The 18,063-nt window shown below is 42.4% G+C and overlaps 1 protein-coding gene across 3 annotated transcripts in view; it reads left to right on the forward strand.

Moving 5' to 3' along the window:
• Positions 1-18,063, forward strand: part of LOC140453522 (protein FAM110C-like) — a 163,988-nt gene that overhangs the window by 37,730 nt on the left and 108,195 nt on the right. The window contains exons 2-3 of one of the 3 annotated variants that reach the window (XM_072548269.1): positions 5,223-5,367; positions 7,629-9,257. In XM_072548269.1, coding sequence (XP_072404370.1) covers positions 7,917-9,035 — 1,119 coding nt within the window. In that variant the 5' untranslated portion in view covers positions 5,223-5,367; positions 7,629-7,916 and the 3' untranslated portion in view covers positions 9,036-9,257. Of the gene's footprint in view, positions 1-5,222; positions 5,368-7,628; positions 16,998-18,063 lie in introns of those variants that run through there. The other 2 variants (XM_072548268.1, XM_072548274.1) reach the window with 2 other exon arrangements.

Consider the following 18,063-nt stretch of genomic DNA (forward strand, 5'->3'; position numbering starts at 1 on the left):
TTGCCTCTTTGGCCCCTTTTAAACCTTTCCTCTCTCACCTTAAACCTATGCCTCTACTTCTGGACTCCTCCCAACCCGGGGAAAAGGCCTTTGTCTATTTACCCTACCCATATCCCTCATGATTTTATAAATCTCCATAAAGTCATCCAAAGCTCCAGAGAAAATAATCCCAATCTATTCAGCCTCTCTCTATAGCTCAAACCCTCCAACCTTAGAAACATCCTTGTAATTCTTTTGTGAACTCTTTCAAGTTTCACAGCATCCTTCCTGTAGCAGAATTGCATGCAGTATTACAATTATGGTCTAACCACTGTCCTGTAAAGCCACAACATGACCTCTCAACTCCTATACTCAATGCACTGACCAATAAAGGCAAGCATACCAAACGCCACCTTCATTAGGAGAAAGTGAGGACTACTTCATTATCCTATCTAACTGTGATTCCACTTTCAAGGAACTATGAATCTGCACTCCAAGGTCTCTTTATTCACCGACACTCTCCAGGACCTGACAATCAAGTGTAGAAGCCCTGCTCTGATTACCTTTCCAAAATGCAGCACCTCACATTTATCTAAATTCAAATCCATTTACCACACCTTGGCCCATTTGATCAAGGTCCTGTTGTTCTCCATGGTAATGTTCTTCACTGTCCATTACACCTCCAATTTTGGTGCCATCTGCAAACTTACTAATCGTTTTCCCTGGATTGTCGGAGACTGAGGGACAACCTTAGGATAAATAGACAAGGTATTTTCCCTGGGATGGGGGACTCCAGAACTCGAGAGCATAGGTTCAGGATGAGAGGGGAAAGATATAAAAGGGACCTAAGAGGCAACTTTTTCACACAGAGGGTGGTGCATGTATGGAATGAGCTGCAAGAGAAAGTGGTGAAGGCTAATATAATTGCACCATTTAAAAGGTATCTGGATGGATATATGAATAGGAAGGGTTTAGAGGGATGTGGACCAAGTGCTGGAAAATGGGACTAGATTAGGTTAGGATATCTAGTCAGCATGGACAAGTTGGACCAAAGGGTCTGTTTCTGTGCTGTAATTCTCTATGACACTATGACTCTATACTTCCTTTGTTCACATCCAAATCTTTAAATAAATGACGAAAAGCAGTGGACCTAGCACCAATGCTTGTGGCACACTACTCATCACGAGGCTCCAGTCTGAAAAGCAACCCTCCCACCACTACCCTCTGACTCCTACCTTCGAGCCTGTTCTGCATCCAATAGCTAGTTCTCCATCTATTCCATGTAATCTAACTTTGTTAACCAGTCTCCCATGAAGAACCTTGGTGAATGTCTTACTGAAGTCTCTATGGATCAATTTTACTGCTCTACCCTCATCAATCCTCTTTATTACTTCTTCACAAAACTCAATCAAGTAGTGAGACATGATTTCCCCTGCACAAAGTCATGTTGACTATGCTCAAACCAAATATACCTTTCTAAATAGAGAGCGACCCCCGTATCCACGGGTCCAGTTACCATGGTTTCAGTTACTTGTAGTTTACCGTGGCCCGAACATATTATAGGGAATGTTTTAGATCCAGGGACAAGGAGGCTGCTGGGAAGGTATGTTTCACATTTAAATGAACTGGTTCACACCTATCCACAGTTTCAAACTTCCGTGGTAGGTCTCAGAATGTATCCCGAACGCGTACATATAAATCCTGTCCCTCAGGATTGCCTCCAACAACTTGCCCACCACAAATGCCAGGTTCTTTGGTCTATCGTTCCCTGAATTTTCCTTACCACCTTTCTTAAATAATGGCACCATGTTAGTGGTATCATGGTATGTACAGCTGTGACCTTTATTTGTTCTTGGGATGTGAGCAATCACTGACAAGGCTGGCATTCATTATCTCGCTCTTGTTACCCTGAGAAGGTGGTACTCAGCTGCCTTCATGCCTTTGTAGAAAGTCATGTGAAATGGGCTGGCTGTGTAGTGTGTGTGCTGATGTTAATAGAGTTCATGCCTTTCTAAACAAACGACTCTGTTTTAAGAAACACTTTTGAGTGCTTCATATTTTAAAAAAATATTACATATTGATAAAGAGAAAGGATTCAGTCTCCTTTTTCATTCCCCTCCACCCCTCCCCCACTCCTCCAGCACAAATGAACGCCTGACTGGCAGGATTTTCTTGCTGCAAACATGAAAGAGTTCAGTTGTGTGTTCAGATCAAAGAGAAACTTGCTTGTTTTTCATCTGGGGATTACCCATAGGAGGAGCAAAGCAGAAGGAATTTGCATTCGTATAGCATTTTTCATGACCTCAGGATGTTCCAAAGGGAGTACCTTTTGAGATACCTTTGCAATGTCATGTAAGCAAACAACTTGCACACAGCAAGATCCCATGAGAAATAATGTGATGAGGATTAAGAGGTCTGGGTTAGCTGGTTAAGGAATAAGTGGTGACCCAGGGTGCCTTTGCTCTTTTTTGAAATATTGTATGTGAGCTCCTTCTATGTCCAGCTAAGGATGGACAGGAACTGCTTTTAATGTGCAATCCAAAAAATGGCACCTCCGACAAAGGGATATCACAGATGCTTTCCTACCAAATTGACCTGGATTTTTGTCTGCATCCTCAAAATACTGAAAGTTCAATATTCTGAAGGTGAGAAGTTGATCTGAAATATTCTGAAGGTGAGAAATTGATCTGAAATTAAGCCAGGTAGTCCTGAAAATCTTTGGACAATTCTGTCAGTGCACTGACTTTGTTGTCAGCCCTCTCGTCTGTCAGTCAGAAAGTTATCTGTTGAAGCCTTTCCTGGGGCTTTGAGCCCATAGTGTAGACTGACACTCCACTGGAAAGCTCTGTCAGAGAATCAGCCCTGACACTATGAACTTGAAGATGTTGTTCTGAGCTGTCCTTGCCTGCCTTTTCCTCAGCACTGCTTGGCTGAACAAAAGAGCAAGTGTTCCAGAATCATAAAATGAGACAGCACAGAAGGAGGCCACTTAGAATAGAATAATTGAGTAATAGAATCTTTACAGTGTGGAAGCAGGCCATTCAGCCCACTGAATCCACACGAACACTTTGTCGAACATCCCACCCAGACCTGACTCCCTATCCCAGCATTGTAACCCAGCATTTCCCACCGCTAATCCACCTAGCCAGCAATCCCTGGACATTAGGGACAATTTAGCATGGCCAATCCACCTAAACTGCACAACTTGGCCTATCACACTTTGTTGGCTGATTAGAGTTCTGTAAACTGTCCCACATTTGTGCTCTTTCCCCACAGCGGGCGGCACGGCGGCACAGTGGTTAGCACTGCTGCCTCACAGCGCCAGAGACCCGGGTTCAATTCCCGCCTCAAGCAACTGACTGTGTGGAGTTTGCACGTTCTCCCCGTGTCTGCGTGGGTTTCCTCCGGGTGCTCCGGTTTCCTCCCACAGTCCAAAGATGTGCAGGTCAGGTGAATTGGCCATGCTAAATTGCCCGTAGTGTTAGGTAAGGGGTAGATATAGATATAGGGGTATGGGTGGGTTACGCTTCGGCGGGGCGGTGTGGGCTTGTTGGGCCGAAGGGCCTGTTTCCACACTGTAAGTAATCTTTAAAAAAGCACTGAAATTTTGCTTTGCCATTGATGTTGATCTTACTCTCCTTTTTTGAAATTATGCTCAAGTCCACATTAACCAAAATAATTCAAAAATGAAAATCAATGAACTTGCTACAGGTTAATTTCCCAATTACCTGAATCCTATATCCTCTCTTTACTGACCCTTCTATCAGTGGAAACAATTTATCCTATTTTGCTTTATCAGTGTCTTTTGATTTTGAACACCTCGTCCATAAACCTCACTGTTCAACATGAAACACTATGGGAGGAGGCTGTTATGAGGCAAAGACTCATTGGGCCGAATCAGCTGCTTCTGTTCTGTTTATACTGCGCAATTACAAGAAAAGCAATGCTTTACTTGATTCTAATTAAATTCATCCTCTACTTTGATTTTTGTTCTCATTTTCCATCTATGCTTTTCCCACATGAAGGGTGGAGTAAGAAAACGTTCGGCTGAGGCTGTAGTATGTCAGTCACTATAAAAAGCAGGGAAAAATACAAACATAGCACTGGTGTTGGGGTTTGGGATAGATTTGGAAGTGATTGTGGGCTAAAAGCTTGTGGTTTAGTTTTGCTCTCTAAACTACTTCACTGTGGTGTGTTGTTTTAAAAAAGATTCTAAACAGATTTCTATTTTTTGAGAGAGAGACGGGAGATGCTGAACAGGAGATGTACAAGTTTAAATATCAGGCCAAAGGCACAATCAAAGCACTTCCTGAAAACACATGAAAGCTAAATGGATGTGACACAGGAAGGGAATTTGATACAGAGCTCAGTGACACTTGAGTGTGGTACTGCAGTGGGATTGCAAGATTGGATGAGGTTACCAAGTTAGAAGGAGATGAGATTCTGAAAGAGATTTGCAAACAAGGATGAGAATTTTCAAAGCAAGGCATTCCCAGACATAGGTCACCAAGCAAAGAGGGTAATAGAATAAATGGAATTGATGAATTTACTTTATTGAGTGTTAGTCTCTTAGAGTTGATAAAGTGTGGTGCTGGAAAAAGCACAGCAGGTCAGGCAGCATCTGAGAAGCAAGAGTTGATGTTTCAGGCACAACCCTTCAGTTCTGGGGAGGGGGAAAGGGGCTGAGAAATACATAGAGGGAGGGGAGTTGGGGCAAAGGGAAAAGTAGATGGGATAGCAAAGATAGGATGTGATGGTGATAGGTCAGTGAGAAGTATGGAGCAGATAGGTGGGAAGGAAGATGGACAGATAGGACATGTCAAGAGAGTGAAACTGAGTTGGAGAGTTGGATCTGAGATGGGGTAGTGGGTGGGGAGATTTGGAAACTGAGGGAACACTTAGGTTTACTTTGATCTAAAATTGTGGTGTCTTTTAACAGTGCACATAGTGCTATCAATTCCTAGCATTTCCCTGAGTTTGGACGGAGAGTAAGCAGGAAATGATTGCAGGGTGATATAGTTTTACAAACATCCACAGATGCAGTGACAGTCTATTAAAACTGTCTTAGTCTTCATTGTAAAATTCCAAAATTCATAAGAGCAACAACTGACGATATAATGGAGCATAACTGAGTTTATGGCTATTGTTACACCATCCCATTAGAATTAAAGAAGATATGTACTTTGGAGGATGTCTGAGGAAAGGCAATACATACTAAATGGCACAATCTTAAAATTGAACAGGAACACAGACTTGGCATCATCTGCACACAAGTCCTGGAAGGTGGATGGATGAACTAAATTGCTGAAAAGGCACATTGTCCCCTTGGATTTATAGAAGCATAGAGTCCAAAGCCAAGAAGTCCTGCCAAGTCTTTATAAATCAATGGTAAGCCCCAATTGGAGAATTGTACTCAGTTATGGACAACACAATTTAGAAAGGACATCAAGACCTTGGAAAGGGAACAGAGGCGATTTTTTTAGAATGGTACAAAGATAAGGGATTTCAGTCATGTGGCGAGATGAGAGAACTTGAGATTGCTCTCCTTTGAATGAGATGGTTAAAGGGAGATTTGATGGAATTGTTCAAAATTATGAAGGCTTTTAACGCAGAAAATGAAAGAGAAACTGTTTCCAGTAGGGCTGGAGGATCAGTGATCCGAGCACACAATTTAAATTAAACCTAAATTAAAATTAAACACAGATTTAAAGTAATTAGCAAAAGAATCGGAGACAACTTCAGGAAGCATTAATTTTACAGAGTGAATATTATGATGTGGATAATTCCCTGCATCAAAAGGCAACAGAGTCAGATTCAGGAGTAACATTCAAAAAGAATTTAACATGATTCTTGAAGAGAACAGAAGGTAATCTTATGGAGAGAGAACAGGGAAGCCTTACCATATACAGAACAGCCTTGGTTATCCAAGTGTCAATTATCTGAATTTCGGATTATCAGAACAAGATCTCAAGGTCCCGTAAAAACGTTATCCATTATCTGAACAATCAGTTATCCAAACTAAATACTCCCCGCCTATCTTGTTCAGATAATCAAGGTTGTTCTGTATATAGATCACTAATCTTGCTCTTATTTTAGAATTCTGCCAAACAGCAGTAGCAGTTACTTGCATATTATGATAACTTTGAGATTCACACCTATGTTAGATATTTGGTGCATTAACATTGCCATCATCATGATGAAGGATTATTTCCGAAACGCTGATTTTCCTGCTCCTCGGATGCTGCCTGACCTGCTGTGCTTTTCCAGCACCACTCTGGTTTCCAGCGTCTGCAGTCCTCATTTTGTCTATTGTCATCATCAATGTCACAGTGCCACTTCACACCTATGTAACACCAAGAGAGACACCTGTATTGGCTATAACGTGATTCCAGGCCCATTAGTTTAAATGGTGCGACTATTTCACGATTTTCTTATAACGTGAGATCACATGAGAATGGAACTATTATGTTATATCAGAATCGACTGTAGGGCAAATTGATTAAATGTGTCCCTGCCCTGTATTGAAGTTCTTGGTGTTCAGTCAGTTCCATTACTCAGGGCTTGGTAAGGAATGCTGGTTGTTTTTCAGGTGATAGCACTCTTGTGTCTGAATACAAAGGTTTTGGGTTCCAGTCCTATACCAGAGATTTGACTGACACCCCTCCCCCACCCCAGTGCATTACTGAGGGAGGTGCTGTATTGTTGGAAATGTTGTCTTTCAGCTAGAAAGCTAAACTGTGTTAAACCCATTTGGTGACATTTTTAAAAATCCCATAACATTGATTAGATTAGATTACTTACAGTGTGGAAACAGGCCCTTCGGCCCAACAAGTCCACACCGACCCATCAAAGCGCAACCCACCCAGACCCATTCCCCTACATTTACCTCTTCACCTAACACTACAGGCAATTTAGCATGGCCAATTTACCTAACCTGCACATTCTTGGATTGTGGGAGGAAACCGGAGCACCCGGAGGAAACCCAGGCAGACACGGGGAGAATGTGCAAACTCCACACAGAGACTCGCCAGAGATGGGAATTGAACCCGGGTCTCTGACGCTGTGAGGCCACCGTGCCACCCAGCTCCTCAACCACCTGATGAAGGAGCGGCGCTCCGAAAGCTAGTGTGCTTCCAATTAAATCTGTCAGACTATAACCTGGTGTTGTGTGATTTTTAACCTTGTTCCTGAATAAAGTGTCCTCATCAATATTTCTTCCTCAACCAAGCTAAAGAGAAATGAACAGGTCATTATCACTTTATGGTATTTTGCGGTACATTGATTGGCTGCTGTACTTCCCTACGTTAGAACTGTAACATTTTTTTAATAAATGTTTGCTACTGGTAATGAAATACATTGTGATGTCGTGAGATTGTGAGAGGTGCTATATAAATGCATATTATTTCCGTTGGCCACACAGGATTCATCTCACTGAGTTCTGTAAGTGTGTGTCTTGATCAGAGACTGTCTCTCCCTGGTGCATTGTGAGTATTGGCTGCCTTAAGCTAAGCCAGCTGACCCTCTGTGTCAGCTCAGTTCTGGAATTGCTGGTGCATTGGATCTGTCAGCACCGAAAGACAAAATAGCTTTTTAGCATCGAGTCCAGAGGCTTTGAACTGATGCACGGCAAACTTTGATTTATTTTTCAGGAGGATGCGTGAAGCTGAGAGGAAAGTTCAGTGAAGCATTCCAGTTGAGAGTAGAGTGCATTAATGGATGCACTCTGAAAGCCTTTTCTCCTGTCTCTTGCTGATTTTCCGCAGTGAAGAAATCATTGAGGAGTCTGTGTTCCTAAGCCCTATCAAAACTAAACAACGCTAAAGTCTCAGGTGACCTGATTTCACTGGTTCGGATATGGGAGAGTTGATTTGAAAGTTGCTGCTGGATTGAGCTCTGGACTTGTCTCATTGTCCTAAACCACAAGTGAAGTGTGGAGAATGAAGCCAGTCACTCCAGTTAGCTCCCCCTCCCCTCTCAGGCTGCTAAACAAAGGCCCTGAGTATCTACGCAGACAAATGGAAAGTGGGAACAGGGGCCGGGCACCGAGTGCTGTTGAGAGACTTGAAGCAGACAAGCCTAAGTATGTCAAGAGCCAGAGAGTGATGAACGCCAAGCAAGAGACAATTGTCAGCCCTTCTGTAACGCCACAGCCTTCTGCTCAAAATTGGGTCAGATCAGATGAGGCAAGAAGTCTGTGCCATGATTTTGATGCCAGAAAAGAGAATGCCAATTTGGAACAGCTCAACAACATTAGAAATGTTTTTGTGGACAAACCATCCCACAATCCAGTGGTCACAAGGAGGACCACCTCCAAGAGAGTCATGAGGCCAGACTCCTTAATCATTTACCGGCAAAAACGTGACTGCAAGACAGGCAGCAGCGAGAACTCCAGAGGCTATAACTTCATCCGACGCCTTTTTCAGGGGTCCACCAGGGACAAACAGGTGAGCTCCCTCGAATTGCCAAAGATCATCCTGAAGGAGGGCAGTAGGTCTTTCTCTGAAGGCAATTCCCCTGTCATGTCACGCATTAGTCATCTCAATGACTGTGAAGCAAGAGAGGTTGAAAATCTTTGTACCAAACACTTTACTAACAAGGAAATTCCTGACTCAGTTTCTCCAAACCTTTGCTTAACCAGAACTCTCAACCTGCCAAGTAACCTTTCTGAAGCGAATAGCCAAACAGCCTTAAGAAGCGGGACTTTGCAACATCCAAACCTGGACCACTTGCTGCGTAACTCTGTTGCTTTGTCGGAAGAAGAAAGGTTTTTTAATTACTGTGGACTTGACCCAGACGTGGCAGAGTACCTTGGGCTGTCCAACCTCTCTCCTGCTCCTTCAGACTCAATATCACCCAGAATTCAGAATGTCAGCATGACTGAGAGTGACGGCAGTGAATTCTCTCATGGAAGCAGAGATGGTGAAGGCCTTTGTGAGGAAGAAGTTCACGAGCAGGTCTCTTTGGGAATATCCGTCATTGAACGAAATGCACGGATCATCAAGTGGTTGTACAGTTGCAAAAAGGCCAAAGAAGGACCAAGGGAGTCAACAGTGTAGGGGTTTAGAACTTCCCCCAAAATGCAAAGAGAATATTTTCACTGAAGTACATTTTGTCTTAATCATTAATATTTTGGGGAACTGAACTAGATTCTGTCTTTAGCTCAACCATATGGAACATATTTAAAAAGTTTTATTTTCTTAATTTAACTCCAAAAACTGATGTTCAGCTTTGGTCTGAAAGTTTCAGTTGAAGTAAATAAATGAAAAAGGGATGATGAATGCAACATTTTATTGCCTTGAAGAGGACTGGGGGTTGAGGGAGGTGGGGTAGGTTGGGGGGAGCTGGGGGTGTGCTTTCCTTTAGCGGAGTATTTATACTCAGAGGTCATGGACATAATGTTGGTCTGTCTTCACACACTAATGTTGATAGCACACATACCCAGATCTAACGTCTCACAGGTAAGAAAGAAAGATCTCCATGGGATAACCTGAAGTGCCTGACAGCTAATTGAGTATTTGTAACTATTTGCTGTTCTAAATGAGAGTTGTGACGAGACAATTTGAAGCAGCAAGCACTCATAAACGTCAATGTGATTATGACAACCTGTTTTTAGTGTTCGAAAGATAAATGTTGGTCAGACACTGGAAAAAAGATACCTGCCCTTCAAAATGGTGCCATGGGATCTTCATTCAGTTGGAGAGACAATGGCTTTGGACAGAGCCTCGATTTAATGGCTCATCCAAAAGTTGACATTTATGACATTAAGCACTCCTTCAGTACTTCTCGGGAAGTATCAGACTTGATTTTATTCTCGAGTTTCTGAAGTGGGACGAGAACCCACAACTTTGGTTGTGAGGTAAGCGTGTTACTCTCTGGGCAGTATCAGTCACCTAATATAAAAATTAACATTTAGAGGCAAAGTAAAACTTCTTTTTCAATATCCTGCTCCAGCACAGACACAATTCTATAAGAATATCCTTGACTGTACCAAGGTGACAATTTCAAAATAAGATTATCAAATTAGGGGATGTCTGTGCACATTAACAGCTGAATTGTGACTGCACGAAATGATTGTTTGTAGGATGAGTGATGAAAGTTGTTTTTCATCTCCTGGGATGGAGTTGTGCCCAGGCGCTGGAACCATTCAGCAACTTTAAGCAAAAGTCTCCACGTTTGGACCAACATTTTCTTTTATATTTATATATATAAACATATACACACACATACATATTCTGAAAAACATGCAGCAGATTTACAGGAAATGAAATAATGTGATCTTCCCAAATACAACCTTGACAATTACATTTAATATAAACAATTGTTCAAATAAATGAAAAATAGGTGTTTTTTGAGGATTTCAAAATTTTTTTTGTGAAAGCTAAATTTTATTAAGGCAAATAAAGAAAATTAAACAGGCATTTAACTTTGATTTCTTTTTGGAAAGATAATATAGGAAACATGATGCTGGAACTTTCCATTTTGCACTCATCAGGACAGATCAGCAAGAATATCAAATCTCAAAGGAAACAATTCCTTATCCTGCATGGCAAACAGGATGCTCATTGGTTGGCAAGTGGAATCTGAATGATTGAAGTATTGTGACTTGCCAACCAATCAACACGATTTTTATTATGCAACACTATTCGCTGTTCCCATGAAGATTAATATTCTTGTGCACCTGGGAGAAAGTGAGAACTCAGATGCTGGAGACCAGAGTCGAGAGTGTGGTGCTAGAAAAGCACAGCAGGTCAGGCAGCATCCAAGGAGCAGAAGAATCAAAGCTTCAGGCATAAGCCCTTCATCAGGAAGGGCTAATGAAGGGCTTATGCCCAAAATGTCGATTCTCCTGCACTTTGGATACTGCCTGACTTGCTGAGCTTTTCCAGCACCTCACTTATGATTCTTGTGAATCTGTCCTGATGCAAGGCAAACGGCTTCAACAGTATATCATTTTATTCGACAATACTCAAGTTCTGTTTCAAGAAACAACTAAAACGTGTTGTCTAAATTCTTCCATTTCTGATGCAATTACTACCTTTCACCCTGACCTCAAGTTCAATGGACCATCTTGGACACTTCCCTCCCCTTCCTGGATCTCTCTGTCTCTGATTCCAGCAACCAACTCAGCATAGAATCTATTTCAAACCCACCGACTCCCACAGTTCCCTTGACTACACCACCTCCCACTCCCACATGCCCCTCACTGTAAAACACGATCCCAATTCCTCCATCTCTGTCATGTCTGCTCCCATGAGGAGCACTTCCACTCCAGGATATCCCAGATGGCCACCTATTTCAGGGACCACAACTACCCCACCCTCGTGACCAACAATGCCCTTGAACTCCATTGCTCCAACTGCAACAAGGATAGAAACCCCCTGCTCCTCACCTTCCACCCTATGAATCTCTGGATACAGTGCATAATCCTCTGCCATTTTAACTACCTACAGTCGGAGTCCCACCAAAAATATATTTCCCTCCCCACATCTATCAGTTTTACACAGAGACCATTTCTTTCACAACTCCTTCATTAGGTCCACGCTCTCCACCAATCCACCTCTACAGCTGGCACCTTCCCTCACCACAACACGAGGTGGGAAACCTCGGCCCACATCCCCCCTCACCTCCATCCAAGGCCATAAAAAATCATTTCAAATCTGGCAGATGCACAACCTCTCACCTTGTTTACTGTATCCATTGCTCGCAATGTGATCTCTTCTACATTGGGGAGACCGAGCACCAATGTATGGAGCAGTTCAGGGAACATCTCTGGGACACATGCACCAAATAACCCCACTGCCCGATGGCCAACCATTTCAACTCCCCACCCAGTCCCCCAAGGGCATGCAAATCCTGAGCCTCCTCCACTGCCAAATCCAAGCCACCCGACACCTGGAGTAAAAACGCTTCATCCTCCACCTCAGAACTCTACAACTACCCGGCATCAATGTCGACTTCACCAGTTTCCTCATCTCCCCTCCCCCATCTCATCCTCGATCCAATCCTCCAACTTGACACCACCCTCTTGACCTGTCCTACCTGTCCATCTTCCTTCTCACCTATCTGCTCCACCTGCCCCATTGATCTATTACAATTACTTCCCACCTGCATCGACCTATCGTCATCCCACCTATCTTCCTCCCAAGCCCACCCCACCTCCCCTATTTATCTCTTAACCACCTTCCCCTCCACCCCACATTCCCGATGAAGGGTTTTTTGCCTGAATGTCGACTCTTCTGTTCCTCAGATGCTGCCTGACCTGTTGTGCTTTTTCCAGCACTACACTTTTCGACTCTGATGCAGTCACTACACCAAAATGACTGGTTTCAGGGACAAAAGTTCCCATTAATTCCATTTTCCCACTTCTCCTCAAAATGCCTCAAATATTCTCTGGGCCTAGTAACCCTCCAGTGCTGTGCTCAATTAGCTAGTATTAGAATTAGATTATATTGTCATGTAGGCTCAAGTACAGGGACACAGGAGTACAGTGAAAAGTGTACCAAGTCCCATCTTGGTACAAAGGTGCGTAGGTACAAAATCTTAGGTACAAAGTAGAAAAGTGGAGAAATAAGTTAAAAGTTCAGTATTACAGTCCTTCTTCCACAATGGTCCTGCAGATGTTCCACGCTGGGTTTCCCACAAGGGCTTGCACTCCCCATGAAGGCTTGATCTCTCCTCCACAGCTGTGACTGGTTATCAGCAGGTTATTACAATGCATCCTAACCTAACTCTCACACATCACCATACACATCATCTTCCAATAGGGAACTTTGCTGAAAGAAACATTTCCACCCTGAACCACCTCACCTCCACCTCACCCCACCGCACCCCCCACCCACTGTCCCACCCTCTCCGAGACTGCTGTGCTATCCAGTTTCTGCCCAAGTTTTATTCCATAGACTATAAAGCAGAAAATGGCCCTTTGACCTATCATATCCATGCTGGTCAAAAATGACCACCTAATTGTTCTAATCCCATTTTCCAGCTAAACCATAGCCCTGTATGCCTTGGAATTGCAAGTGCACACTTAAATACTTCTTAAATGTTATGTGCTTGAAACGTCAACTCTCCTGCTGCTTGGATGCTGCCTGACCAGCTGTGCTTTTCCAGCACCACGCGTTTTGATTCTGATCTCCAGCATTTGCAGTCCTCTTTTTCCCCCATGAGTATGTTTAACCTCTACACCCTTACAGCCATGCTTCTAGACTTCCATAAGCTTCTATACACAGAGTCCATTTGAACAATCCATATAGATGAATGCCCAATACTCTGTATCAATTTATCCCACTCTCATTACACTTCCCACCCTGTTTGTCCTCCCCTGAGTATACATCAGTCCCCTTTATGAAGTGTATGCTGATCTCTGCTCCACCCACTCTTTTAAGCAGTGAGGTCCATATTCTCACTGCTCTGTGAAAAATCTCCCTGTTCTTTATTTCCATTCATGACACCTATTTATGTTCCCTTGTTCTGGATTTACCAATGATGAAGGGCTTATGCCAGAAACATTGATTCTCCTGCTCCTCGGATGCTGTCTGACCTGCTTTTCCAGCACCACACTCTCAACTTTTCTACTTTCCAGACAACATTGTCTACTCGTTCCTTTAAAGGCAATCTGCTCAATCCATGTATGGGTGCAGTAAACTACCTCTGAATTGCTTCCAGTGCATGAGCATCCTTGTGTAAGTATGGTGACCAGAACTGTACACAGTACACAAGGTGAGGTTTCACCAATATCTTGTATAACTGAAGCATAACTTCCCTAATCTTGCATTTAACTTCCCTCGCAGTAAACCATAATGTTCTATTAGCTTTTGTACTATTTGCTGTGTCTTATTGCTATCTGAACCAATGTAGTTTTGTTTTAAACATCTGCAGTCTGTTTTATTTCTGTTCTTTCAAATGTATAGGCAATGTCTTAGAATGGTAGGCATCTGCAGGTGAAATTTAAATACACAGTTAAACAACATGTCTGCCTATTGGAATGAACTTCTCAAAACTAAGCCATGATTGACTGAAGTATACTTACAAAATACAAAGGAAAAGAGAGATTTATATTTATATGGTGTCCTTCACAGCTTCAGTACATCCCAAACATTTTACAGTCAAAATCGTCATGCTGTCCTGTCAGGATTGCAGCAGATAACTCCCACAAAAAAAATCAATTTGTTCATGGCTACAAGTTGGGTTTTCATAATGCTAATTAAGAGATCAATATTGCCTGGGGATGTTTTACATTTCACTGTAATTTGATTATTTTCCTGCACTGTTTGCTGAACCTTGGTACTGGATACACGAAAGCTCTGATTGGATGTGGAGATCCATCTCTCTCTTGCACAAACATCACCAAGTTTTAAAAGATTTCAAATTGCTTTGTGGTAACTTTGACTCAGTTGGCTACCAATCAATAAGGTGTGTGTCCAAGCTCCACTCCACTATCTAATGGGAGGTTAGGAAGATCATCTGACTCCCATTTCCCCGGGTTCCTTCAGGAACCAGCCAGACGAGACCCTGGGGTGTTAAAGTTTCCCAGGCGTCCTGACGCCAATATTCACAGAGCTGTTTACTGTCACCTTAACTCCTTTCTGGCATAGCTAAACACTCAGCCTGTATTGTTTATTTTTCTGTATCTGTCTCAGCCTCTATTTCTCATTCTCTTTTTTGTTTTGCATTTTGTGGGGTAAATGTTGACATTTGTACAATAATGTAAAATGATAATTATGCATCCATCCATTTTATATCTCGCTAGTTTTCTTTTTATTGAAATTAATGGAGATAACATTCAAAGGGATATTTTTGAGCTGACAATTCACTTGTCACCTTCTTTGTGCTATCGTGCTGTCAAAACTCTCCCAGTCTCTTTCTCTCTCTCTATGTCTACATATCGCCTGAAGTCACCTGCACTATTCAGTATACCTCCCTTTACCACATTCTTTGTGTCACTTTTAAAAACAGTAAAATTCACTCAAAACTTGTTAAACAGCGAAACAAGCTAGAAGAATGTGATGGACATTTAAATGTGAACTGCACCTGGCATCTGTGTTTTAATTGAGTTCAAGGGGGTCTGGCTGGGGAAAAAATGTGAACGCTGAGATGATTTTAGTGTAAAATATCAAGAGTTAAACCTGATTTGTGATTAGGACCTGACCTCAGTATGGACGCTGGGATACTTTTGCTAATGCTCAACTCTTTTATACGACCAGATGTTGTTTAGTCCCAGGAGTTGTACCAGTCTGTGACGTGCTGTTTTCCACTCTTGTTAACAGCAGTTGGAAGATAGTTTATCTTACAACTCCTCTCGACAGCTACATAGAGCCTGATAGATTAGGAATTCCTCTGAATACTTCATTAATTCCTGAGACAGGTCAAAAAGTGAGCTTGCGGAAGTTTCAGAGTTTCAAAGTTTCTGTAAGACTGCATCACTTTATTTAGTGATTTACATTTCTCAATTACTCATTCTCATAGTTCTCCAACTCTTCTTCCCAAACTTCATTCTTTTGACCAAGGTCTATCGTTTATTCCATTGTTCTCGATGCAAGTCCTCATTCTTCTTTCCCTCAGCTCCGTCATTAGTGTTTGAGTCATCAGATACATCACCCACAGTGTTCCCTTTTTAATCATGTCTTCCTTGTTCCCATAATTACCCCTTTCAAGACACCTCGCAAGTTAGCTCTGTGACAATATATTATCTAATGCCTCTCTTTGCTCTAGTTTACAGTCTTGCTCCCCCAACTTGTATCCCAGGGCATTGTCTGAAAGTTGTTATGTATGAGTCTTTGCAATCCATCGAGGATGTTCTGACCTTCATTTAGATCATGGCTGATCTGTACCTTAACTCCATTTCGCCTCCTTGATTCAGGAACTCCTAATCCTATTGCCTAACAAGAGTCTATCAATCTCATTTGTCAATTTAAACACTTTTGACATAGCCCAGTGTCTTTTTTTTGGGAAACAGCCCCAAAGTTCCACTACCGTTCGTGTAAGCAAAGTCTTCACTGTCATCATCCTTGAGTCACCTGGTTCTAATTTCAAAGTTATGCTTTTTTCTCAACGCTAGCCTCATTCTCACCCCCCACCTCCAACCAGAGGAAATAATTTCTCTCCCTCTACCTCATCAGCACTTTTCATTATCTTAAACCCTCTGTAAGATTACCTCTTAATCTACTTTTGAGGAAATAAAATCCACAATAGGTTGGATTTTTAAAATTAATTTGTAGGATGTGGTCACTGGCTAGGTCAGCATGTATTGCCTGTCCCTTATTGCCCACAGGTTGGCTAAGAGTCACTTAAATTGTTATGGATCTACAGTGACACATAGGCCAGACCAGGTGAGGACATCAGCAAACCAGTTGAGTTTTAACAAGAATCAACAATAGTTATTTGGTTGCTATTAGAGTGGCTTTTATTCCAGATTTTTACTGAATTCAAATTTCACCATCTGCTATGGTGGGATTCAACCCCATGTCCTCGTCCATTAGCCTGAGGTTCTGAGTTACTAGCCCAGTGAAATATATGACAACACAACTGCTTCACCTCATGAACTGAATGTTCATATGTTCCTATGTGTGGGAATATCCAATACTGGGAATCATAACACAAAATAGCTGCTGATCTGATCACATGGAGGAATAAGGAAAAGAGCATTTACTCAGGAAATATTTAAAAGTGAACTGCCTAAGTTAAAATCTTTACAAAGGAAATTTAGATGAGTATGTGAAGGAAAATGGAATAAAAAACTATGCTGAATGGTGGAGGTGAGATTTATTGGATAATTGAGATTTCTGTACAACAGGAGAAAGTGAGGACTGCAGATGCTGGAGATCAGAGCTGAAAATGTGTTGCTGGAAAAGCGCAGCAGGTCAGGCAGCATCCGAGGAACAGGAGAATCGACGTTTCGGGCATCAGCCCTTCTTCAGGAATGAGGAAAGTACAACAGACTAGATGTGCTGAATATCTTGTTTTCGTGCTGTACATTCTATCTAACTACACACCCTGAGGATGAGACTGTCACTAACAAGGTCAGCATTTGTTTGCCATTCCTGCTGCTCCTGTGAAGGTGGTAGTGATGAGTTGTCATCTTGAGCTTGAGAAGATGCAATGGGAATAATCAAGCAGAGGGCTGGGTTATGAGAAACCATCTCCCAGTCACTCACAGCAGAACACTGGCTCCTGGTTTAAGTCACTGCTCTGTGAGGACCCTGGAATGGATGTGTGGGATGAATTACTGAAGTTCAGTCAGGCTCCACAGAGAGACTCTTGTGTATTCTCTGCCCCTGCCAAATGTTCTCTGCACAAACAAACATACACACACCCTTTCAGTGTTAACAAATACCACACGTAGGCAGCACCAAGACTGGAAAGAATAGAAATAATGTCAAAGAGCTTTAGTTTTGAAAGGTTCAAGGATTTTAAGATGAAGGGAAGATTGAGGAAGCTAAGTACAAATTTTGGAGGATCAAGAAAATCATCTTATTTTCAACAGTGGGGAGGCAGGGCTTAATCTTATCATTTTTTTTGACAAAGTACAATTTGTGATGAGTTTGGGAGTGGAGGGTGGTGGTCAGGGGGCCCTCACTTCAACGCTGAGCAAGTTTTCTTGCCAAGCCCGAGCAAACTCTTCTTTTATTCATTCGTGAGACGACAGTGTCACTGGCTGCACCAACACCTATTGCCCATCCTTAATTGCCCAGAGGCCAGTTCAGTGTCAAGCACAATGCTGGGGTCTGGAGTCACACGTAGGCCAGACCAGGTAAGGATGGCAGTTTCCTTCCTTAAAGGACATTAGTGCACCAGATCAGTTGTTCCTGACAGTCAGCAATGGATTCATAGTCATCGTTAGACTTTTAATTCCAGATTTCTAAAGTTGAATTCAAATTCCACTATCTGTAGTGGCAGGATTTGAACCTGGATCCCAGGACATTATGTAGGTCCCTGGACTAACAGCCCAGTGATAATACCATGAGGTTGTTGCTGTGTTAAATGCTGTTCATGGCTCTGTAGCATGGATCATGTTTGATTTGTACCCGATGGCACTCTGCAGTGTTCACGGACTGATTCGCCAGTCACATGATACCCCAAATGTGA

Source organism: Chiloscyllium punctatum, chromosome 27 (genome assembly GCF_047496795.1).
Source record: "Chiloscyllium punctatum isolate Juve2018m chromosome 27, sChiPun1.3, whole genome shotgun sequence".
NCBI classification, from domain to species: Eukaryota; Metazoa; Chordata; class Chondrichthyes; order Orectolobiformes; family Hemiscylliidae; genus Chiloscyllium; species Chiloscyllium punctatum.